We start from the raw sequence: 26,090 nt of genomic DNA, 5'->3' as shown, positions 1-26,090 counted from the left end.
GGTCAGAGTTGACCAAGCCAAGATCAACTCCAACACTTTGCGCACTTGTCTGAGCCAACCCCCTGCATGCTTGCCTTTGCGAAAATGTGGTGCAAGTGCGACCGAGATTCTTCTTCTGAGGTAACAATACTCCTAGTGCGCAACGCGCAACACGCCTGGACGCTCTGCTACCTAGCAAGCAAGTGGCAGCACGGTTGGTGGTTTGGTAGCTAGCGTAGCCATGCTGCTCGCATCTCTCTGGAATCCCAATCAATCCCTTACCGCAGCTGCCATGCAACTGCAACCAGCCATCTGAGAGACTGAGACGACTCCACAAAAGCTTCCAAGCATCGCACCTATACTCACCACTGACGAAGACACGCATGGTCATGGATATGAGGCACGGACGCACGCAGCTTATCCGAAGCAATCAGAGATGACCTGAGAGTGAGGGGAACACGTACGTCGTCGTCCAAGAACTGTGCAGCTGGCTATCGCATCACCCAACTCAATAATACAGGATCGCTGGCTGGGCTTGCTGCCGCCTATATAAACGGAGGCCATATCTGTTGCCAAATTGCATCATCACCCATCTCAAGACGACAAACGCGAGCAAACCAAGAAACAGGCCGGACGAGCATCTAACAACCAGTAGTAGCTTATTTAGCAAGAAGACGGAGATGAATCGTTGGGGCAAGAACCCTGCAGGTGTCGGGGAGGTGCCGGTGCAGAAGGTGAACAAGATCGAGTTTCACAACCTGATTTCCAGGCCCAGCATCAACGGCGGCGGCGGCCGTCCACCACGAGGAGCGGAAGACGACATCAACGAGAAGGCGGAGAGGTTCATCAGGGAGAGGAGGTTGTGGTTCCACCGCCAGAAGCCCGGCGGGCCGTCGTCGGCCTGATGGCAGCATCGTCGTGATGCAGGCATCATGGTATGTATATGGATGGATGTTAAATTAACGCATATAAGTATTTTAAAGAAGAGTTCACCCCTGTTGCGACCCCATGTATGTGTATTATTTGCTCCGCCGGTCACCAATAAGTGATAAGTGAAACTTTAGATATGCACGTTTGATCAAAGCCAGCAGTTCCTTTCATTTACCATGGTAAATATGTCCGTGTGTTGCAACGGGATGTACAACTTTGTGTTAGAACTTATATACTTGGACAGGAGCTTAATGAACCTAATTACAGGCCTTGTTTGGATGCGTATGTATTCGTCTTAATCCACATGTGTTGAAGTAGATTAGAGTGGAATTATACTAAATTTCATTCTATTCCACTCCAACACATGTGGATTGAGGTGGATACACGTGCATCCAAACACGGCCTAAATCAAAATTAGCACTTAATTAGGACTTAATCAATCTTACCCGATTGAGGATGCACCTAGGGCTGCGAGGACCTTCGCCTGGTGGATGCAGGTGCACTACCGTCGGATGTAGAGTCATGGTTCTGGGCAGTCGTCGTCGTAGTGGCAGAGGTGGAGGACGCCAGCCCAGTGATGGCCGACGGTTGGACACCGGTCTTCAGATCCACTCCCGAGCCACCTCAGTTGGCAGGTGTTAGATATTCCCCTTGATAGGCTTAGAGAGAAGGACAGGATCCATCTCTTTTTTTGTGTGCTCGGGGTGGTCTGGGACCACGCCGTTAGGAAGTCTTAACCTGCCCCCGATCAGGGCATGCATGTTTATGGCCATTAGGCTCTTAAGACTCGGTCAGAGTTGACCAAGCTGATATTAACTCCAACATTCTCCCCCTTTATCGAATGACTTAGTACTTTTATTATTGTTAGTTCCATTCTCAATAGAATAGTATACTAAGATTAAAAATTGTAACAGTAATTTAAGAACCATTAGATCAAGCATCTATAGTAGACCACTCTACATTAAACAGAACAATTACTTATGCTTTTCAGAGAGAATTTATGGGGAGATAACATTATGTATTTTAAACCACTCTTTCAATATAACAACGGATCAAGATGAAGTGGTTCAACAGTCAATTAAGTACTGATGAACCTAGTCACTATAGTGCACCGTTCATATCTTAGAATAGTTCATTCTTAGTCTTATATATGATGGCCTCTTTATGGTCCTATTGTACAGTTTGTTTTCACTTATACCTTTGTGCACATACAGATAATTATTTGTACTTCCAGAGTCACAATTTTGAAATCTCAATCTTATCCCATATGGTAGGCTACCAATAAACTTAATGTCGGCAACTTAAGGTAGACCTATGGTGGGAAAACTTAAATTGAATATGGTGCTCAAACACTTAAGACTTAAACACTTAAAGCCTGAAACTTACTTAGTGAGCACCAACATCTTAAACTTATATGACTAACTTTGATTCTAGATTGGTTTTTCACATTGTCTTCGGGTTGGCAAAACCACTTGATATGTTACTCAAACCAAAAGAAACTGCACTTCTTATATACAACATATTCCGCGATGAATATCTTATGCTATAAGAAACTTATAATTGTAACAACTTTATTCTTAATAAACTATGATAAACTTTAACTTATATTAATTAAACATGCTATAACTTTTACATTAGAAGTTATACTTTAAAGATAGGTTGAAGCCATTCCACAATATGGCTTCCCCTGACAAGAGTGTTGATAAAAAAAACTGGACCTGCAGGGGGAAACCCACCCCCGGGCATTGCATTAAGAAGAAGAACCTTCTCACATAGGTCCAGAAAACCCCCGATCCCCTGCCCACCCATACACAGCAGCACCGTACCCCTGTGAGAATAGGGTCGTTCCTTAGACCAGTGCTTTGGCGTGGGACAGATGAGGGTTTTTTTTTAACCCTAGCCTAAAATTTGCTCCCATGGGGAGTCGAACCCAGGACCTGAGGAGTGCCGCTGGGACGCTCTAACTAGTTGGACTAGAGGCCCTTTGGCGAGTGTTGATAAATACTTATGTGGATTTCTTTATCACTACTACAGGAATCAATTTGCGCAGTGTGGCCAAAATGGGCTCCGTGGCGGGCACCTCTTTTGCCCGCCACGGTTAACCGGTGGCCGGCCAGCGAGGCCGGCCACCGAGGCGCCCGCTGCGGGAAAAGGACGGTATGAATTGCCCGCCGTGGTTAATACGATTTACCGTGGCGGGCTCTTTAAACTGCCCGCCGCGGTAAAGAGTTGATTTACTGATGCAGGCACTTTATCTTGCCCGCCGCGGTAAAGCCTGTACAAATACACAGCAACACCCCCTTCATCTTCTCCACGGGTCTTCCTCTCTTAAACTCATGGGGGGAGGCTTTGCCCTAAAATTTGAGGAAACTTTTGATTTGAGTTGAAGGGCTTGGATTTGAGGGAGGAGGACATCATAAGAGGTTCACAAAGGCTCTCCCTACTCCTTCCATCCTCTCTCTCTATTCCATCACCTAGAGTTCTCTCTAGATCAATTTTAATGGAAAAAATGATGTCATGTATTTCTTTAACTTTAGATTCATCATAGATGCATGCTTCATCTTTCACATCGTCATGTCCTCTCTTTTTCATGATTTTGGACGTAAAAATCATCAATTTCTCCTAATTCTTCTTTATTTAATGTTGATTGTGACGGATAATGTTCGCAGGTATGATGGATAGGTCGGAATGGATGTACCGGATTGATAGAGTGAATGATCTACGGTACCTCTTTGAATTAAGGAAGTTTATTGCTGCTAGTAAAACGCACCGTGAGAGACTGAAGCGGATGACAACCATATGTCCATGTTCTCGTTGCAAGAACCTGAAAGCCCACCGAGACAGCGAGGTGCAAACTCATTTGATCATGTATGGTTTCGTCGAGGGCTACACAGTCTGGACATTTCACAGCGAAAGAGTTGGTGCAAGTGGCGGTGCATCTGGAGTGAGCTCTTCGACGCCGACAGCACCACCGGTGAATAAAGATCCTTTAGGAGCACCCGGCTCCTCATCATCTTCAGAAGCAGCAGCGCCAGCCGATAGTGACAACAGTTGTCGTCGTGATTACATCATGGTGGATGAGCTAATGCAAGACATGGCCGACGAAGCCGACGACGGTGGGGATGGTCAGGATACTATGAGCCAACCCGAGGATGTGCAGCTTGTTGAAGATCTAGTCAAACACTTCGATGAAGACGACGTTGTGTTGGGTTGCCCAAAGTGGTTGGAGAATTTCAGAGAGTTGAAGCAGGCGGCAGTTGATCCTCTCTATAAGGACGGCGGCGATTGTCCGAAGGAGTGCACGGCACTCCGTTTTAACCTCCATATGTTGATGTTGAAGGCTCGTCATGGTTGGTCTGACACTAGCTTCAATGAGTTGTTAAGCTGCCTTGCCACCACGTACCCAACGGCTAACAAGGTGCCCGCCAATACTTATCGGGCCAAGAAGCTGATCCGGCCAGTGGCGATGAAGCTTAGAAAGTTTGATGCATGCCCTAACCACTGCATCCTGTATCAGGGCAATGAGTATGAGAATTTGACGAGTTATCCGCACTGCGGCTTTAGTCGGTACAAAAAAAATGCTGGTTGTCGCGTGGATGCAGAAGACGAGGGAGGCTTGCGGGGTGGTCGAAAGAAGAACAAGAAGGGGGCAAAGAAGAGCAGTGCGGCCAAACAGATCTCGGCTCAGTAGGACGATGAAGAAGAGGGTTACATGCATAGGAAAAGTCCAGCACTATCGGTGTGGTACCTGCCCGTGACCGATCGCCTGCGTGCCATATTCGGGAACCCGGACGATGCCAAGCTCATGTCCTGGCATGCATCAACTGACCGCCTAAAAGACAATGGCAAGCTACGGCACCCATCCGATGGCAAGCAGTGGAAGGATTTCAACGAGGCCTACCTAGAGTTTGGCAAGGAGCCTAGGCATGTTAGGTTCGCGCTGAGTACCGACGAGATGAACCCGTTCGGTGAGCTTAGCAGCTCGCATAGCACTTGGCCCATCGTGCTCACCTTGTACAACCTACCTCCCCATCTATGTCACAAGCGTAGGTACCTTATGCTGACCATGCTTATCTCCAATCCGAAGCAGCCCGGCAACGATATAGATGTGTTCCTAGAGCCGTTCATGGAGGAAATGAAGATACTATTTGATGTTGGGGTCCAGATCCCGCAAGGAGAAGTTCACACTAAAAGCAATCATCTTTGTCACCATCACCGATTACCCCGGTCTCTTCTCACTATCGGGGAAGATCAAAGGGAAGACCAACTACGTAATTTGCATCGACGAGACCTGCTACACTTACCTTAAGGGATCCAATAAGATGGTGTACACGAGGCACATACAGTTCCTCGCCAAAAATCACAAGTATAGAAGAAGTATTATGAACAAATACTTTGACAATCAGAACGAGCCGCAGCGTGATCAACTAACGCAGACTAGTTGGGGGACAAAGGTGTATGAGATGGTCAAGGACATGGATCAGGTGGAGTTTGGAAAGAAGAAGAAGCCACCTAAAGAGGGGACCAAGCAGACAAGGAAGCGAAAGCGGGACCAGACGGAGGAAGTCCCCGCCGCCGTTCCTTTCAAGAAGAAGTCAATTTTCTTCAAGTACCTGTCGTATTGGAAAACACTGAATACACCCCATGCCATCGACTGCATGCACTTGGAGAAAAATGTCTTCGAAAGCACAATCGGTGTCTTGCTGGACATCAAGGGCAAGACAAAGGATGGTATCAAGTCATGGATGGATCTTGTCAATCTGGGCATCAGGCCGGACCTTCACTCGGGACCGCCTCAGAACGGTAAAGTCGATATCCTGGGTGCGGCCTGCAACCTAACGCAAGATGAGAGGATGGCTTTTCTTAAGTTGCTTAGGGGTATCAAGGTGCCGACTAGTTTCTCTTCCAACATCAAGAGCCTAGGTCTCCATGAAAGACCTCATAATGACTAGGCTACAACTCACACAACTGCCACAGTCATGCTGACGGTGTTCCTACCAATTGTGATTAGGGCTATCCGTCTAGAGTACGTGAAGATGGTCATCACACGGATGTCATACTTCTTTAACCACATCACCCAGAAGGTCATTGATAAGGCCGAGCTGCCTACCCTGAAGGAGTTCATCGCGGAGACCCTTTGCTAGCTCGAGATATGCTTTCCACCATCTTACTTTGATATTATGCCACACCTAATGATGCATATGGTCGATCAGATCCATCAACTGGGCCCCGTGTACCTACACCAGATGTGGACGTATGAGCGGTTCATGTCCACCCTCAATAGATACGTCCATAACCGCGCTTACCCGGAGGGCTCTATGATCGAGGCATACACAACAGAGGAGGCCGTGAACTGGTGCATGAGGTACATAAGAGATGGGAGGGTGATTGGGCTACCTGTCCATCACCACGAAGGCAAAACCTCAGGGATGGGGTGCACAGGCTGAAAAGTACGCACCGATGTGGCAAACCGAACGGTGCAAGAAGCTCATTACAGCATCCTTCATCAGTTAGTGAGCATGGAGAAATACATTGAAAAGCACCTGGAAGAGATCCGCGCCGCTAATGACGGACAGCGCACGGAGGCATGGGTCCAGAACCATCACAAGAGCAATTTCATAGTGTCTCAAAGAGCAACACATACCCCTTGAAGGATGCCCTGATGAAGATACGGAGACCGTTAAGAGGCTTGTGTTAGGCCCATCTAGCCAAATCACCACGTGGCAAGGGTATGACGTCTAGGGCTACAGGTTCCACATGAAAGACAAGGACAAGAAGAGCTCGGCACAAAACTATGGTGTTCGATTAGAGGGGGAAGAAGAGTCCACGGTCCAGAGGAGGCAATACTATGGGCAAGTCGAAGAAATATGGGAACTTGACTATGGCCAAAACCTACGCATAACCGTCTTCCGTTGCCAGTGGGTCAAACCGAATGCGGTTGCAGTGGACAGTTATGGGCTAACCACCGTGGACCTCAAAAGTATCGGCTACAAAGATGACCCGTGGGTACTAGCAACCAATGTCGCGCAAGTGGCCTACTATATATATGTAGAGGACCCAAAAAGGCATGTGGTTGTGTCCGGAAAGCAGCGGATTGTGGGAGCTGATGGGGTGCAGAGTCTCGAACAATACAACAACTACGCAGAGCTCGAGCTTTTTACCGATCATCCAAAGAAGATCAAGGCCGTCGAGGACCGATTCAACAAGTCCAGGATGATGCTGTGGGCCCGCCCTGATGGTGAGAAGAGGACGGTGAAAGCACCTGCACCAAAATGATATATATATCCTAGAGACATATATGTAATAATATAGAGCTCAATCTATTGAAGACAAGTTTTGTAACTTATTATTAATATCATGGAACCATACTACTCTACTAGTACTACTGAATCTACTACTACTACTATAGAATACTACTCTACTATCTATTGTACTAATACTACTCTCTACTACTCACATGTACTCTACTACTACACAGCACTACTCTACTACTACTACTACTACTACTACACAGCAAATGCAGAAATATCAGTTTTAGATTAATAAGTTTTAGATTGATAATATCAGTTTTAGATTAATAACAAATATTAGTGTTAGATTGAATGAGCAAGCAGAAATATTAACCGTGGTGGGCACGTAATAGCGCCCGCCGCGGTTAATCGATTAATCGCGGCGGGCAGTCTAAGGTGCCCACTGCAGTAAACATTGACCACGGCGGGCAGCTTATATTGCCCACCACGGTTAATCCATGGCTATATATGTGCCGCTGCTCGCCCAAATTTTCTAAGTCTTTCGCGCCGAGCTCCTCTCGAGTCCTCCTCCCCCGTGCCCATGCCCGTCCTCCGCGATGACCCCCACCCCCGTCCTCCTCCCCCATGCCCATGCCCTGCCCCCATGCTCCTCCGGCGCCCCGTCCCCGGAACCCTAGCGCCGGCCACTGAGAAGTCTCGTGCCATTGCCGAGCTCCTTCGTGCTGGGCCCCGTCCCCGGAACCCTTGCTCCGGCCGCTGAGCTCCTCCACGCTGGGCCCCGTCCCCAGAACCCTAGCGCCGGCCGCCGACACCGAGGGCCGCCATCGCCCCCGCTGACCTTACTAGTACTCTACTGCCTACACTCTATAGTTTGATGCAAATTTTTTGATTTGTGAAAGTTTTTTGGGATGGCTAGCTACTACTTATCCCCTTACTGGTACTCTACTGCTTGATGCAAAATGGTACTTGTATTACCTATTTCTCTGTCACATACTACTGCTATTATTATCAGGCATACTTGTATTACCTACTACCTATTTCTCTCTACCACTATTGTCTTACTACTACTGCTACTACTCTGAATTCAACTGAACTGCTATACTACACTTGGTGAATTTTGAACTGCTATACTACTGATCTATGATGCTTTTGGTGAACCGTAGCATTTGAATTCAATTCTTTTTGCTGCCTATGATGCCAAAGAAATTTGTGACAAAATTCTGAGCATATGCCACTGCCTATGATGCACCTTGCCTTTAAACGGATCACATGCTAAATTTGTGAGAATTTTGAGATGAATTGGTCACTCTGCTGCAATTTTGCCAAATTTGATATAATTTTGGTGGTGGTGCTACCTATTTCTCTACTTAATCTATTCCTATACTGTCTGCTACTACTGTCCTCCTATACTACTCCTATACTACTACTATACTACTATTGTATACTACTACTAGTATACTACTTTCTAGTAGTATACTACTACTACTGCCTACTACTTTCTAGTAGTATACTACTACTAGTATACTACTACTACTGCCTACTACTACTCCCTCCTCCTCTACTGCCTACTCCTCTACTATGCCTACTACTATACACTGCCTATACTACTCTATTGCTCTATGTGCTCTACTACTACTGCCTACATTATTGTACTACTGCCTACACTCTACTGTGATTTTTCAACTTGCAGCTACCTATGATGCCTACACATCTCTTACTCTACTCCTCTTACTCTACTCTACTCTACTCTCACCTCCTCTAGTCTTCTACTCTATCTTGATGGCCGAAGGACTTAGCCCTTTGGGGCCAAATTTTGAAACTATCTTGATGGCTTTTGTTTGGTATTTGCAATGATGATTCTTTTCACACTTCTAAGCTGAGGCAGTGGCATATGCAATGATGTGAACCCTTTTATGCTGAGGCAGCGGCGATGATGATCGAGTGCCCCCGCTAAACTAGGATGGCTTGTATACCAGATACAAGCAACCAGTTTAAAAGCGATGTGATGACAATGGGGCAAATCTGAGCCAACTACTACTACTTTACTACTCTAGTACTACTCTACTTTACTACTCTAGTACTACTCTACTTTACTACTCTATAACTGTGTCTATACAACTGAAATATGTATTCATTGTAGCTTTCTAATGGCGGAGGAACCGATAAGCGAATGGCGCGACCCTACCCCTAGTGCATCATCATCAACTAGCCTCGAGAGCCAAGTGTCCGTGACCCCGAGGCCAACAAAGAAACGTCGTACAGAGGACAAAGATGATTCGACCTACCAACCGAGGGATGACGAAGTTGAAAGTGCGGTCTCCAAACCCTGAACAGATGCCGGTGGTGCCTCGAGAATTGAATTTTGAGGAGGAACAAGTCAGGGACAAAGAACCCCCCGCTCCATCTCCAACCACTTCAGGCAAGTCTAGGGGTCAGAGGACAAAGCTGAGAAGGGGGGAACACGAGAGGCACCAGAGGGAAACCCACGGCGAAGTCCATGTGATCCATGAGGTGGGACCAGAGGGAAACCCGTTGTCACCACCCACGGTCCTTGCCAAGTTCAGCAACCAGGTGGCATGTATAGTCAAGGACAAGGTGGAGATCACTTGGGAGGAGTGGAACAATGTCCCAGTCGACTACAAGACACATATCTAGGGTGAGGTGATGTGGAGCTTCCATTATCCCGAGGACACCGATCTGAACAAGTGCAGGGAGTGGGTCATGCACGTGGCAGGAAGAGCCTTTAGAAACTTCAAGTCCATGCTAACTAGGTACTACATGAAGCTAGGCAAGTCCATGCGACCAAATACGAAGAATTTGAAATGGAATATCCAACTGTAGAAGGGGTAACGATCCTTGGAGCTGCCTTGGGTTTCGAAGTCCTATGGAACAAGGACAACATAGAGATCATTCTCTCGACACCAATTTCTACGCTGACGGCGACACCAGCATCACAACCATCCGTTGCCGAATCTTGTCCCCCCGATGATCTAGATCATGGCGACGGCGATGACGAAGGCAATGGCGGGGATGACAAGGGAAGGAAGTCACCTCGAGGCACAAGCCCTCACCCTCATTCTCCTCCTCCAACAACAAGTCCACCTCCACCTCCCGGCAGTCCATCTAAGGGCACGAGCAAAGGACCGGGAGGCACAAGCCCTCACCCTCGTTCTCCTCCTCTAACAACAAGTCCACCTCCACCTCCTAGTAGTCCGTCTAAGGGCACGAGCAAAGGACCGGGAGGCACAAGCCCTCACCCTCATTCTCCTCCTCCAACAACAAGTCCACCTCCACCTCCCGGCAGTCCATCTAAGGGCATGAGCAAAGGACTGGGAGGCACAAGCCCTCACCCTCGTTCTCCTCCTCCAACAACAAGTCCACCTCCACCTCCTGGTAGTCCATCTAAGGGCACGAGCAAAGGACTGGGAGGCACGGAGGAATCGGGGGCAAAGACACTGCCTGCTGCCATTGCGAGCACAAGCCACTGTCCTCCACCGCCGGCGAAGACTAAAGGCAACCAAGGGCAGCTCACATACTCACTTGAGTTCGAAAGGTATGGTAGCGGCGAGCATAATTTGCTAATAACTTTTCTTTGCCATAATATGGTACTAACATTTCTATCCCAGACCGAGATCACCTTTCCATCTATTTCCTAAATCGGATGACTGCCCCGGCCATTACGAGCATGGGAAGTTCATGATAACCAAGGCCCAACTCGTCGATGAGGAAAGGTGGGAGACAAGGAGGTTTCATCTCTAGTACATGGAAGCGGCAAAAGCTGGCCTGCATGGTTATAAGGAGTATGTGAATGAACAAGTGCCAAACTTAAAAGGGTACAAGGCCTTTGAAGATTGTCTCATAGTGTAAGTGACTGAACTGTCTTCTCATATGCATTCTAATTCCCTGCCTAATACTAGTACATTTCGTATAGCGCTTATAAGGAGTATGTGAAGGATCTTGAATGCTATGATCGAAGAATAGAGAATTTTAAGGCTAAGCATAAGAACCGCATCAAAATCAGACGCAACTTTCCGGTAAGTATTTGAAAGGTTTAATTGTGCTTTCCGTTCATATGCGTTCTAATGCCTGTGTTGTAATGCTTGTGTATCGATCATGCAGTGTGCCAAACAACCGGTAGGATCACAAACCTAGTGGCTTCTATGCCTGTGAGTTCTGAGGGTGTGCAAGCAGTACAGCAGCAGTTGGAGGATGCTCAAGAATGGATTGAACTGGTCGAGAGACGTGCAGAGCACCCAACATAGCTTCAAGCAGACAAAGGACAGGACATATGTAAGTTTGTCTTAGACAAATGCGTGCTTGAAGGGGGCACGTTCTTCAATGAGAACAGACCGCTAGCGATTTTACCGGAGTACGAGAGGCTGAGGAAATGGCCCACGATGATGCGTCCGCAGGATTACACCTTAGCGCATGTATAACGACTTTAATATATAAATGTAATGAATTAACGATGACAAGAACAACTAAGTGAATGTATATATATGTATATTATCTCATGTGTAATGCCTACATACTTTTTAAGTTTAATATGTGAAATCTGGATGTGATTTGAATTTGAATTTATATGCATGCTGTATTATATTAATTTAGGAAATTGAAAGTACCGAGGCGGGCAAATAATAAAGCCTGCCACGGCTAATGAACATAACCGCGGCGGGCCACAAAAGGTGTCCGCCGCGGTAAAATAATTTACCACGGCGGGCGGTGTAACGTGCCCGCCGTGGTAAAAGTATATTTACCGCAGCGGACACGTTACACCGCCCGCCGCGGTAAATCGGTTAACCGTGGCGGGCAAAGCCGCCCGCCGCGGTTAAGCCACGATTTACCATGGCCTCTAGGCCGCGGCAGATGGCTTTGCCCGCCGCGGGAAACCGAAAACGTCCGCCTCCAGTAAAGTTTGTGTAGTAGTGTATATCAACACATCTTGCAAAAGAAGATTAATGTCATAGCAACTTATAACTTAGTGGTTACTAGACTTCTTATTCATGGGCATGTAATACTTTATATGTATAAATCAAGTACTTTAAGTCTTTCCAGGGGTCCATTCTTGGACCATGTTTGCCAAGAATCCTGGTCATAAGTTTTAAGGGCGTGTGATAACTTAGTCATAATACTTATAGCTTACTTATAATACTTATGACTTCATTGGAATACTTAATTATAATATAATACTTATATGTAATGCTTATGTCAGCGTATATCTAACGAGAAAAGCTTATCGCCCTTATATTGGAGTATAACTAGCCTTTCAACTTATGATTTTTTTTTTCAAATACTCCCTTTTGTGGACCCATCTTGGTGAATCTTAGTCTTAGTATTCAAATAAGTATAAGAAACATCACCAAGATAAAACTTATGTTATATCTCTATTGCTTGACTTATAGTCAAGAAGATAAATAAAATAATTAACTTTGTACCTCTGCTTAGCTTATCCTATTTCGATTATGAAATCAATGGCAAACAGAAGCCACTAATAAACTTCTTAGTTTATTATGAAGAGCTTATTATCATTTCTCAGTAGAGTCAATTTATGTTATGTGGACCCATAACAGCTCACTGTTTTGACTCCATTAGGAATATCTTAGTATTTTCAAAATAAATGGGATGCTAAAAATGGATTAACTTATCACTAACTTATTGGCTTAAATTTTTAATTCAATCGCATTAAACTTAATAAATCACTTAATGAAGTGGATCAATGTATGACTTTGCATCTCACCCCCTCGAAATATGAACCAAACAACCATGTCACATGTCGAAGTCTTATATATTAAATCCACTTCATGAGGTTACTTTAACTCTAGGTTATCTTAGTGTTCATTATGCACATTTCTTATGAATTTAATCTTAACACACCCTTTAACCAATGTCAGTCAAACTTAATGTGATTGAGCATAAGGATTACTCCTATCCCCTGATCCTAATAGACATGATTATAAGAGTTAGGAACTTTTGTTTTGCTCCCAAAGTTATTTAACAAAACTTTTATAGTGAGAATTTAAACTTTGCTAATGGGAGCTTAATTATGTGCATAATATTTATACATAACCTCAAAACAAAATTCTTACTTTATAATTTATCAGGGTACAAGAAAACAACTCAAACTTATAGTTGCACTTAGCAATAGAGATACATGATCTTAAATACAAAAGAACTTTAAACTAAATTAAATCTTCAACATGGTATTAATCCTACGCTCATTAGATCAATAACATGTCAATAATATAATTAAAAGAAAATATTATACTTAAAATAGATGACACTTGAATACAATCAACGTTGGTCAGAAAGTAACTTAAGATTAATCAAATGACATGCAACTATAAACAACGTTGGTCAGAATTCAGCCACATGCTACAAAACCAATCATATAAAACTTATTAGGTCTCTAGCAAGTATTAACTTATCGGAGAATAAATTTACCATATGATCAACATATACTTAGTTGAGGGAAGCATAAAAATTAACTTAATTTAATAATGGAGCTATTAAATTTAGTCTTAGATTAATCCCAAAAAGATCTTAAATATTTCTTATAGCCTTCCTTAGGAATGTTCAAAAGCCTTATGTTACATCCAAGAAAAAGCCTTATGGAAACAGCTTAGGACAATATAAACAAAATATTAGTGGGCAATAAAATCAGTGAAAATTAATAGCTATGAACAACTTTGGTCAAAATATAACTATGAAAGACACTTAAATAAAGCCCCAAACTTAGTTATAAACATTTTAACTATGAAGGAAAAACTAATCATTTAGAGAATAAATAAATACTTAGAATTAGGGAAAAAATACTTATTTTTTTAATAACTTAAATAGCCCATTGTTTAAACTTATTTTAAATAATCCCACATTTAATATGAACTTCAATTTCTCCAACTAAATTTTTCGTTGGTTCCAACTTAATTGGAGAAAAGATCTTAAAATTATGGCGGGAATAATATATTACACTTAGGCAATAAAACTTATTTATGTATACTTATGAAAATGCTTGAAAGAATCCGCTTAATAATTAAACTTAGTATTAGCTTTAACTATAACTTAAACACCAGCATATATATTTAAAATAAACAACTCTTTGATTAAATTTTCCCGTTGGTTCCAATCTAACCAGAGAATGAATCTTAATTTGCCAGGGTATTAACTTATAAATATTTGCTAATGCTAATAATCTTAAAACAGAGTAGCTTAAATAAAAATAACTTATTGGAAATTGCATTGATGAAATAAATATAAACTTATTTTGGCCCAACTTAGCTTTAGCACAGCTAGCAGCCGTGCAGGCCAGTTACCAGCCAACCTAGGCCTGGGCCGGTGAAGCCTGCTTCAGGCCGTTTCTCCCCCGCCGGCCCAGCTAAGGCTGAGATCGATCCGAGTCATCTAGATGAATTCGACGGCTGGCCTCACACATCAGAGGAACAAAATAGGAGAGCACTGACTGCTCCCCCAAACCCTAGCCACTTTCCTTGTTCTCCCATCCTCTTTTCTCAGACAAGCACAGCCGCCACATGGGTGCCACACTGGCCAAGAGGATGTCGCCGGAGAGATGGGTTGGTGCCGCTGCGGGGCGCTTCGCCGGAGCTCGCCTGCGACTATGCGCGGCGCCGTCAAATGGCAGCCTCCCGACCGGCTCCCTTTTGGGTGAAGATCGCGCGCGCACAGGCCAAGGAATAGGGCGGCGGCACGGCTTCTTGATGCGCTAGCAGTGATCTACTTGCTGTGCCTTTTGTGGCTCCCTTTTGTGGCCGCCGGCGAACTCACGAAGGAGCCCGGCGGCGCCATCTTAGTTCTTAAGGTAAGTGAAAAGCGTCTTACTAATCTTAGGGTTGGGGATTGTGACCAGATTTGGGGACTTTGCATTTCTAGGGTTCGGATTTGAGAAAAAACTGGGGCTTAGTATTGAAATTGATTCGATTCCCCTCCTTAGTGCTTAGCCGAAACCCTATCTTCTGAGGGTTAAAGAACTTTGAATCGGACAAATCCGAGGCTAATTAGATCTTAATTGAACACTAATTAGGTCTTAGGGTTCAAGCAGAGGTGGAACCAGGGGGGCCAATGGGGGCTGTGCCCCCCCCCCAAACAGTGAAATTTTTTAATACCCTTATTAATAATACAATACAAAGCATATTTAGCTTATTTTAACTCGTATTTTATCATATTGCTGCCATTTTTTTTTGTTATGAACACTAACTACATATGTGCAAGCATAGAAAAATATGTTGAAATGTACACTTACGTACATATTTATCACACATACGATGTGTCTTATGTTTGTCCAGCCCCCCTAATCAAAGTTGTTGGTTCCACCTCTGGGTTCAAGAATTAGGCTAAGCGGCTTCTCGGGATACCAATTGTTAGAACTTATACTTAATTAGACATGATCTTAATTAACCTAATTACAGGAACACCTAAACTGAAATTAACACTTAATTAGGACTTAATCAATCTTACCCGATTGAAGATGCACCTAGGGCCGCGAGGACCTTCGCCTACTAGATGAAGGTGCACTGCTGTCGGATGTAGTGTCACAGTTCTGGGCGTCGTCATCGTAGTGGCAGAGGTGGAGGACGCCTGCACAGTGATGGCTGGCGGTCGGACACCGGTCTTCAGATCCACTCCCGAGCCACCTCAATCGCCAGGTGTTAGATATTCCCCTTGATAGGCTTAGAGATAAGGATGGGATCCATCTCTTTTTTGTGTGCTCGGGGTGGTCTGGGACCAGGCCATTAGGAACTCTTAACGTGCCCCCCCCCATCAGGGCATGCATGGTTATGGCCGTTAGGCCCTTATGACTCGGTCAGAGTTGACCAAGCCAAGATCAACTCCAACACTTTGCGCACTTGTCTGAGCCAACCCGTGGCAATGATAATGATCTAGCTCTATTTGTTAGATTTAATTGGACTCAACCGAACCTCGTTCAACTAAATTTCAAGGTATGTCGTAAATGTTAGGTGCAATATATGATTAATCCTATGCACGGGTAACTGAGTGGAGATTGACAACTAATAAAATGGATGACTATTTTGTACACCTGTTGTGAGGTTAAAAATGTAGAATACAACCCCCACTCTCTGCATAATGAGTTGTATGGAGTCAGAACTCGCATGGCCTGAACCTCATTCAACTAAATTTCAAGGTCTGTCATAAATGTTAGGTGCAGCGGCTCACCCATGCAGACAGTGATGCCAGTGTGGCCCTCGATGTGAACTGAACCGCATCTATGCCACCTCGTTGGGCCCATCGCTGCATCCACACGTCCTCCATAGTCCATCCTATGCTCACCTAGGCTTGCCACCCCTTCCATGCCTGGACCCGCCATTGTATTCTCGCTTTTCCCGTCCTTCCGGCCTCTTACGTCAAGTTGAAAATGGTATAGATCTAGGTTTGGCGAATCAGGTAAATGGATCGATTCAGACCTAGATTCTATTACTTTTCTTTCCTCATCTAAAAGGTGTGTTGCGATCCGACAAGGGTACCAGGGGTGCAGTGGAGGGCTAAGGCTGCGCAAGTGGTACTGGTGTTTGGCTGGTTGCCGAGGCTTAGGGCCTCGCTGCCCCCAATATATGTTGTAAAGTAGAAGGATAGGTAGAGGAAGAGAAATAGTTTGGAACTTAATTCATTACTTAATTCGCTTGGTAGATTGGTATCAAGCTAACAATTCTCCATGATTTTCCTCAATCTAACAAATCAATCGGTTAAGCTGATCTCTTTCCTTTTCAACTACCAATGGCCGACCATGTCAGTTTTCTTGTTCCTGCAATTATAGGAGTTGCCCCACATGACATATATCCCTCTCCCCTTCCATAAGTAGCATTAGTGTCAGTGATCCACGCCAGTTGTCTCATCTTGCTTTCCTGCTTCCACCTTAGATCAAGGAGCCTATCCCGGACCTGAATGCTGCTGCAGATGTGGATGTGATGGAAATATCCCCTGAAAAGTTCATTCCACGCAAGAGGAGGGCTGTCAAGGTCAAGGAACAGCTTGATGACATTTTCCTAAGGAGGAGCAAGAGGACTGCCCTCAAGCTTCATGGTTTCAAAAAAGTGTCAATACACTCACACACATGTGTACACAACACACACATCACACACACAGAAAATTGCACACACACATCCCACACACGCGTGCACACACGTACTAATGCAGAGAACTCACACCAACGACAAGGGGCGGTGCAGTATGACCGATGAAGGGGATGGCGGGGCGAGCCGGCCGGGGCACGCGTTGGATGAGGACGACGACGGCAGGGCCAGCGAGTACACGTACCATAGGCCGGCAACGCATTACGAATGGCAAGGTGGTGCGTGCGTGGATAGGCCAGGCTTACGGCGGAGATCTCGTCCGATGGTGGACTTGGAGATGGGCAGCTGGCCGCACAGGGCACCACGCGCGGATGGAGGCGTGGAGTAGGCGTGAGCCAGGCCACAGACGAGGCGGCAGTGCTAGAGATCAGCGTGGCATGCACGTGTGTGGGGCCAGGGACGATGGCGTTGTGGCCGCACGCACGGTCGTGGTCGGGGGCCGCGGCGTGATGAGGCGAGGCTGGCTGGGCGCGAGGACGATGATGGACGGTGTGGGGGATGGCGAAGAGGCATGGCGCGGCGCGATGGCTCCGGCGCAGAAAGTAGATTGTGTGATGGAGGGGAGGAAGAAGACAAGACGGTATATAAACGTCTGGGATCTTTAGTCCTAGGTGGAACCACCACCTGGGACTCGAGATCTTTAGTCCCGGGCTGTTTATATCTGTCTTGTGTTGTGCACTGCAGTGCTTGAGCGCTCGGCTCTTTATATCTGTCTTTGTGTTGTGCAGTGCATACCAACAGAATGACCACCTAGATGAGCCGACACGGCATGCGCTCGGCGCAAAGATCGGCCTGGAGACCACGCAAGCGCAGTACTGGTTCCAAGACTAGAGCTCCCAGATGCAGGTCACAGTCACACACATCTTGTTTTCATTCCATGCACGCATGATCAAATGTACAGCTAGTGGTGCAAAGAGCCAAAGAATCGGCAGTTACAGTTTCTTTTTTAAATTCCAGCAGGTGAAGGCCATGGTGAAGAATGGCAAGGCAGCTCAGCTGGAGAACGTTGCACTGATGGCCGAGAACGTGTCGCTCCGCTAGGCCATATTGAAAAAGTTCTGATTCACGTGCAGTGGCGTGACGGTGCCCGCTGAGCTGCCGGCCGAGAATCGACGCCTGCTAAAGGAGAATGGGAGGCTCAGGGGTGAGTACACACAACACACAGAGAATATTGCACACACACATTCCACACTCGCGCGAACACACATGTATAGATGTAGAGGACACACCGACGGCAAGGGGCGGCGCAGTATGACCAGTGAAGGGGATGGTGGGGCAAGGCTAGCCGAGGCACGCGCTGGACACGGATGACGACGATGGGGCTGGTGAGTACGAGTACCATAGGCTGGCGGTGCATTACGAATGACAATGTGGTGCGCGCGCGGACAGGCTAGATCAACGGCTGAGATCTTGTCGGACGGCAGACTTGGAGACAGGTAGCAGGGCGTGGAGTAGGCGTGAGCTAGGGTGAAGATGAGGCAGGGGTGCTGGAGATCAGCGTGGCACGCGCACATGGGGCTGAGGACGATAGTGTTGTGCCCACACGCATGGTCAGGGCAGGGGGGCGTGGTGTGGATGGCCACGACGTGACGAGGCGAAGCCAGCTAGGTGCGGGGATGATGATGGATGTCATGGGAGACAGCAAAGAGGCATGGCGCAATGCGATGGCTCGGGCTGAGAAAGTAGATCGAGTGATGGAGGGGAGGAAGAAGACAAGACGGTTTATAAACGCCGGGGACCCTTAGTCTTGGGTGGAGCCATGACCGGAGACTAAAGAACACCTTTAGTCCCGGTTGGAACCACCATTCGGGACTAGAGATCATTAGTCCTGGGCTCTTTATATCTGTCTTGTGTTGAGCATTGCAGTGCTTAAGTGTTCGGTTCTTTATATCTGTCTTGTGTTGTGCAGTGCATAGCAACAGAATGACCACCCAGATGAGCTGACACGCGTGTGCTCGGCACAAAGATCAGCCTGGAGACTAGGTAGGCGCAGTACTGGTTCCAAAACCAGCGCTCCCAAATGAGGGTCATAGTCACACACATCTTGTTTTCGTTCCATGCATGCATGATCAAATGTACAACCATAGGTGCAAAGAGCCAAAAAATCAACAGTTACAATTCTTTTTTAAATTGCTGCATGCAAAGGCCATGGTGCAGAACAGCAAGGCGGCTCAGCGGGAGAACACTGCCCTGATTGTTGAGAACGTGTCGCTCCGCCAGGCCACACTGAAAAACTCATGCTTCACGTGCGGTGGTGCCCGTCGAGAACTGGCACCTGCAGATGGAGAACGGTAGGCTCAGGGGCAAGTGCACACAACACACACATCACACACACAGAACAATGTACACACATTCCACACTCGTGCGTACACACGTACAGATGTAGAGGACTCACACAGACGGCAAGGGGCGGCGTAGTACGACCGGTGAAGGGGATGGCGCGGCGAGGCCGGCCGGGGAACACGCTGGACGAGGATGACGACGACAGGGCCGGTGAGTACGAGTAGAGGCAGGGGTGCCGGACATCGGTGTGGCACGTGCGCGTGGGGCCGGGGACGATAGAGTTGTGGCCACACGCACGTTCGGGGCAGGGGGCCGTGGCGTGGACGGCCACGACGTGATGAGGCGAAGCCAGCTAGGCATGGGGACAATGATGGACGGCGTGGGAGACTACGATGAGGTATGACACGGTGTGATGGCACGGGCAGAGAAAGTAGATTCAGTGATGGAGGGGAGGAAGAATGAGACGGTATATAAACGTCGGGGACCTTTAGTCCCGGGTGAAGCCATGACCGGGGGTTGGAACAACCATTCGGGACTAGAGATCTTTAGTCCGGGGCTCTTTATATATTACTTGTGCTGAGCATTACAGTGCTTGAGTGCTCAGTTCTTTATATTTGTCTTGTGTTGTGCAGTGCATACCAACAGAATGACCACCCAGATGAGCCGACACACATGCGCTCGGCACAATGATCAGCCTGGAGACTAGGTAGGCGCAGTACTGGTTCCAAAACCAGCTCTCCCAGATGCAGGTCATAGTCTCACACATCTTGTTTTCGTTCCATGCATGCATGATCAAATATACATCCAGTGCTGCAAAGAGCCAAAAAATCGACAGTTACAGTTTCTTTTTTAAATTCCTGCAGGCAAAGGCCATGGTGCCGAACATCAAGGCATCTCAGCTGGAGAATGCTGCACTGATGGCTGAGAACATGTCGGCCATACTGAAAAGTCCTACTTCACGTGTGGTGGCACGACGGTGCCCGCCGAGCTGCCGGCTGAGAACCGGCACCTGCTTATGGAGAACGGGAGGCTCAGGGGCAATTACACAACACACACATCACACACAGAACATTGCACACATACATTCAACACTCGCGCGCGCACACACGCACAGATGTAGAGGACTCACGCCGATGGCAAGGGGCGGCACAGTACAACCGGTGAAGGGGACAGCGGGGCGAAGCCGGCTGGGGCACGCGCTGGATGAGGATGACGACGATGGGGCCGATGAGTATGAGTAGAGGCGGGGGTGCCGGAGATTGGCGTGGCACACGCGCGTGGGGCCAGGGACGACAGCGTTGTGGCTATAAGAGACCATGATGCCTAAGAGAGGGGTGAATTAGATAATTTAAAACTCTAACTCTAAACTATGGCCTCTAGTTTCACCTAGTCAAAACCTATGCAGGAAAGTAAACTATCTAAATGTGTAACTACGGTTTTGCTAGTGTGTTGCTATCTCTACCGTAAAAAGGAGTTATGCAACCTATGTTCCAAACCTATCAACTAGCCTATCACTAAACTAGGAAAGTAAAGCACAAACCAAGATTGCAATGTAAATGCGGAAGCTAAAAAGTAAGGTAGAGATATGCAAACTCCCGTCGACGACTCCGGTATTTTTATCGAGATATCGAGAAGCGTGCAAGCTTTCCCCTAGTCCTCGTTGGAGCCCCTCGCAAGGAGCCTCGCCAGGTCCAAGCTCCCAATCGAGTAACTCCATGGATAGCCCCGGGCCTTCCCCATACGCTAGTGGGTCTCCGGTGTGCCTTCCGGCAAGCCTCTCCTTGGACCGCTCCCCGCCGTCTTCACTATCAAGCTTCCGGCCGAACCGCCGCGGGTCTTGTTCCCTTCGGTACACGGTGGCTGCCACACCATAAACGCGGTTGGTGTGATCTCGCAAGACTACAAGCCCCTCCAATGTACAACAATGGTGCGCGCAAGCACCGAGTGGTAAGAGGTGTGCAAACTTCACTAGACACTAGGCCTAAACCTAGAGCAAACGCATAAGAGGTGGTCTAACTAACCTAAGCACTTCGCAAAGCACCTACGCTAATCACCGAATGTATCACTAAGCACTATGCAAGTAGAGATCACTAAAGTGGTGTATCAACACCTTTGGTATGTTTTCTCAGCTCTCCACACCTCAAATGGCCGGTTGGGGGATCTATTTGTAAGTCCCATGGATAAAATAGCCGTTGGGGACGAAACCCAGCTTTCTGCCATTGACCAGACGCGCAGGTCGTCCTGATCGGACGCGTCCGGTCATCCTGACCGTTGAAGCCTCCTGTTGGCGCTCACTGTTGATCAGAGTCTCTGGCGAGTCTAGTCGCTTACCATCTGATGTGTCCGGTCGACGTTTTGCCATTCTGCAACCTCTCTGGACTCGATCAGACGCCACTGCCTGGCGCGTCCGGTCGTCCACAGCTGCTGCGTCCGGTCCTCACTGAGTTGTTGCCGTGATGATAAATAGTGAAGTCCGTGTTTCTAGTCACTGGCTCGCTCAGAGTCCTATCGCTGCTGCTGACGCCTACTGTTGCCAAGCAACTGATCGGACGCATCCGGTCCTCATAGGGCCGCGTCCGGTCAACTCTATCGAGCTCGTTTCTTCGTGATCTTGCGTCCGGCTTGGTTTCCGTCTTCGTGCTTGGACTTTGCTTGATATCTTGGGTCTTCTCTTGTGCTTCTAGGGTCTTGCTTATGGTGTTGCTCATGGGATCATCATGTCTCCTTCGTCCAAGTCACGTCTTGCACCCTATTGAACTACAAAATAATTACTTGCAAATTCATTAGTCCAATTTGATTGTGTTGGTCATCAAACATCAAAATCCAAAGTAAATGGGCCTAGGGTCCATTTTCCTTACAGTGGCCACACGCACATTCGGGGCAGGGGGCCGTGGCGTGGACGACCACGATGTGACGAGGCGAAGTCGGCTAGGCATGGGGACGATGATGGATGGCGTGGGAAATTACAAAGAGGCGTGGCATCGTGCGATGGCTCGAGTAGAGAAAGTAGACCTAGTGATGGAGGGGAGGAAGAAGACGAGACGCTATACAAATGCCGAGGACCTTTAGTCCCTGGTGGAGCCATGACAGGGGACTAAAGGACACCTTTCATTCCGGTTGGAACCATCATTCAGGACTAGAGATCTTTGGTCCTAGACTCTTTATATATGTCTTCATTCGGGACTAGAGATCTTTAGTCCCAGGCACTTTATATTTGTCTCGTGCTATGCACTGCAGTCTTGAGTGCTCGACTATTTATATCTGTCTTGTGCTATGCAGTGCATACCAACAGAATGACCACCCAGATGAGCCAACACGGCGTGCGCTTGGCGCAAAGATCAGGCTTGAGGCCCAGCAGGCGCAGTGCTGGTTGAAAAACCAGCGCTCCCAGATGCAGCTCACAGTCACACACATCCTGTTTTCGTTCCATGCATGCATGATCAAATGTACAGCCAATGGTGCAAAGAGCCAAAGAATCGACAGTTACAGTTTCTTTCTTAAATTCCTGCAGGCGAAGGCCATGGTGCAGAACAGCAAGGCAGCTCAGCGGGAGAACGCTGCACTGATGGCCTAGAACGTGTCGCTCTGCCAAGCCATACTGAAAAATTCCTGATTCACGTGCGGTGGAGCAACGGTGCCCCCAAGCTGCCGGCCCGAGAACCGGCGCCTGCTGATGGAGAACGGGAGGCTCAGGGGTGAGTACACACAATACACACATCACACACTCAGAACATTGCACACACACATTCCACACTCGCGCGCGCACACAGTGCAGATGTAGAGGACTCACACCGATGGAAAGGGGCGGCGCAATACGACCGGTGAAGGGGACGGTGGGGCGTGGCTGGCCAGGGCACGCGCTGGACAAGGACGATGACGATGGGGCCGGTGAGTACGAGAACCATAGGCTAGCTGCGCTTTACGAACGACAAGGCCGTACGCGCATGGACAGGCTAGGCCAACGGCGGAGATCTTGTCGGACGGCGGACTTGAAGACAGCCAGCTGGTGTGGCCCCACATGACATATATCCCCCTCCCCTTCCATAAGTAGCACTAGTGTCAGTGATCCACGCCAGTTGTTTCATCTTGCTTTCCTGCTTCCAACAAAGATCGAGGAGCCTATCCCGGACCTGAATGCTCTTCAGATGTGGAAGTGATGGAAATATCACCTGACAAGTTCATTCCACGCAATAAGAGGGCTGTCAAGGTCAAGGAGCAGCTCGATGACAGATTCCTAAGCAGGAGCAAGAGGACTGCCCGGAAGCTTGATGGTCTCGAAAAAGTGTCAATACACTCACACATGTGTGTACACAACACCCACAGAACACTGCACACACACATCCACACGCGCGTGCGCACACACACACGTACTGAGACTCACACCGACGGCAAGGGGTGGCACATGGCGGGCGAGGCCAGCCGGGGCATGCGCTGGACGAGGACAATGACGGCGGGGCCGGCGAGTACAAGTACCACAAGCCGGGTACTCGTTTTGATACTCATTTTGATCGACTACTATAAATTTATTCATTTCTACAAAATGAGTATCCACCATCTACCCTATACTCATTTTGATCAACTACTATAAATTTCCTCTTTTCTAAACCATGAAATGAGTTATACTAGCAATGAGAGGTGGATACTCGTTTTGATCAACTACTATAAGCTTTCTTCTTCTACATATGCAAACTAGCAAGTAAGTTTGAGCTCAAATAACGTATAAATAAAAAACCACCATTATTTCCAATCTAAACAACCTCAAATTTCTTAATTTCAAAACTATGAAATTAGCAATATATACTAGCAATGAAAGGTGGATACTTATTTTGATCAACTACTATAAGATTTTTCTTCTACATATGCAAACTATCAAGTGAGTTTGAGCTCAAATGACGTATAAATAAAAAAAATCCAGTATTATTTTCAATCTAAAAAACCATAAATTTCTCTATTTCTAATTCATAAAAATGAGCCATACTAGCAATGAAACACGAGAGGATGAAGTTGCTAACCTTCAGAACTCAAGAATGGATGGAGAAATCGAAATGAAGTCTTTCACCAAGCATGAACTACTTCTCCATGAGCAAGAACAGAGCCGGCCAGAGACCAAGAGAAGAGAGCGCTTGAAATGGCTCGGGCCGGGGGGAAGAAAGCTAGATTTATAGTGTTGCCCTTTACTCCCGGTTGCATTCACCAACCAGGACACATGCTCCCTTTAGTCCCGAGCCGAACTCTGGCCGAGACTAAAGGTAAAAACCGAAGATATGTTCTCTACCAGTGGCGTGTGGAAATTCGTGGACAACTTGATGCAATCAGTCGAAATGATGTGTTGTTGATCGTTCTAATTATCTTATCTAATCATCAGATTCGACTACGAAACTAATTCGGGGGTATAGATTCCACTCTACTATTAATCTAGTGCAGTGTGCATGCAGTGAATTAGTTTATCAATTTTCACATGGTGATTTTAGGACCCAAGGGACACTTTGGGGAAAAAATGACAGCCAGGTTAGTTGCAACTGAAGCCAGGTTCCAGTGCAATTCTTTCCATATTTTCCCTTGGTTTTTCCACAGTCTGGAACATTTTTTTCCACAATCTTTTTCCACCCTGACATCTTCTCATTTTCTCATTGAGATCAATAGATATGTCCTGAGCCCTGACATGCGTAAGCAACACTACGAAATATATGCCTGTGGTGCAAAATGATTTTGCTAGATACTACGTCGTCCCCGGTACAGTGCAAGTACGAAACACGCAACACGCTACACGACTGAAAATATGACCTTTACACAAAGCCAAATTAAATAAAGCAGGAGTCCAGCGAATATGCCGCGCCGCAGCTGCGGCGAACTTCACTTAGCAGCAAGTGGGATGACAACACGTACGGTTGCTCCTCCCCGCTTCGTTCCAAACGGAACCAATTCCACTGCCTACTAAAGTCAGACCGTCTTAAATTTGATCTGATTTACATATAAAAAAACATGTTAATATTTATAACACCGAATCACTATGAAAAGAGGATTCACTATAAAATATATTCTTATTACGTATCTACCTAGCGTCGTAAATATATGAAGTCATTTGTAAAATTTATATAATATGATTAAATATAGAACTAGGAATTACACTATTTTGGACAAGGTAGCCAAGTTGCTTGAATCGCATCTGTCAGATACCCTATTTCATCCCTTACAGGAAACCTGCATGCCATTCTTGACCGGACATACATACAACAAGCACCCAAGCGTCAGTCTTCTGAGGTCAGACTGCTGATTGACTGTTGACTGACCTGACGTGTATGGCCACAAGCAACTTATCTAAAAGCAATGATCAGAAACCTGAGAATTAATAACACGTGGATTCTCTCTTAATAATGGCTGTAGAGGTGAAGAAGATCTTTCGCGGGTAGCTCTATAAACGCGTCCGGTTGCCAATTGCATGCACGCGCGACGAAGCTGCTGACCTGACGCACTCGTTAGATGAAGAGTCCGATCGAGTCCAGTAAGGTACTAGAGCCGATTTTTTTCGACTGGACGCATCCGCTCG

General features: G+C 46.9%; 1 protein-coding gene across 4 annotated transcripts; it reads left to right on the top strand.

The window, feature by feature from the left end:
* The first annotated feature begins 556 nt into the window (after window positions 1-556).
* LOC136514053 (uncharacterized) lies at window positions 557-9,709 on the top strand. Of its 4 annotated transcripts, none has more exons than XR_010773511.1 (2): window positions 557-914; window positions 9,301-9,709. XR_010773511.1 is itself a non-coding variant. In XM_066508030.1 (2 exons), the coding sequence occupies exon 2, from the start codon at window positions 3,581-3,583 to the stop codon at window positions 4,598-4,600; it is 1,020 nt and encodes a 339-aa protein (XP_066364127.1). In that variant the 5' UTR covers window positions 557-914; window positions 3,579-3,580; the 3' UTR covers window positions 4,601-5,036. The 4 variants fall into 4 exon arrangements, 2 of the variants coding, with proteins under 2 accessions (XP_066364127.1, XP_066364128.1); XR_010773512.1 differs by lacking the exon at window positions 9,301-9,709 and adding an exon at window positions 1,376-1,710; XM_066508030.1 differs by lacking the exon at window positions 9,301-9,709 and adding an exon at window positions 3,579-5,036.
* Window positions 9,710-26,090: the final 16,381 nt, after the last annotated feature.

This window comes from Miscanthus floridulus, chromosome 16 (genome assembly GCF_019320115.1).
Source record: "Miscanthus floridulus cultivar M001 chromosome 16, ASM1932011v1, whole genome shotgun sequence".
Taxonomy (NCBI): domain Eukaryota; kingdom Viridiplantae; phylum Streptophyta; class Magnoliopsida; order Poales; family Poaceae; genus Miscanthus; species Miscanthus floridulus.
The sequence above is the reverse complement of the archived record's forward strand: the minus strand, read 5'-3'. Positions and strand labels throughout refer to the sequence as shown.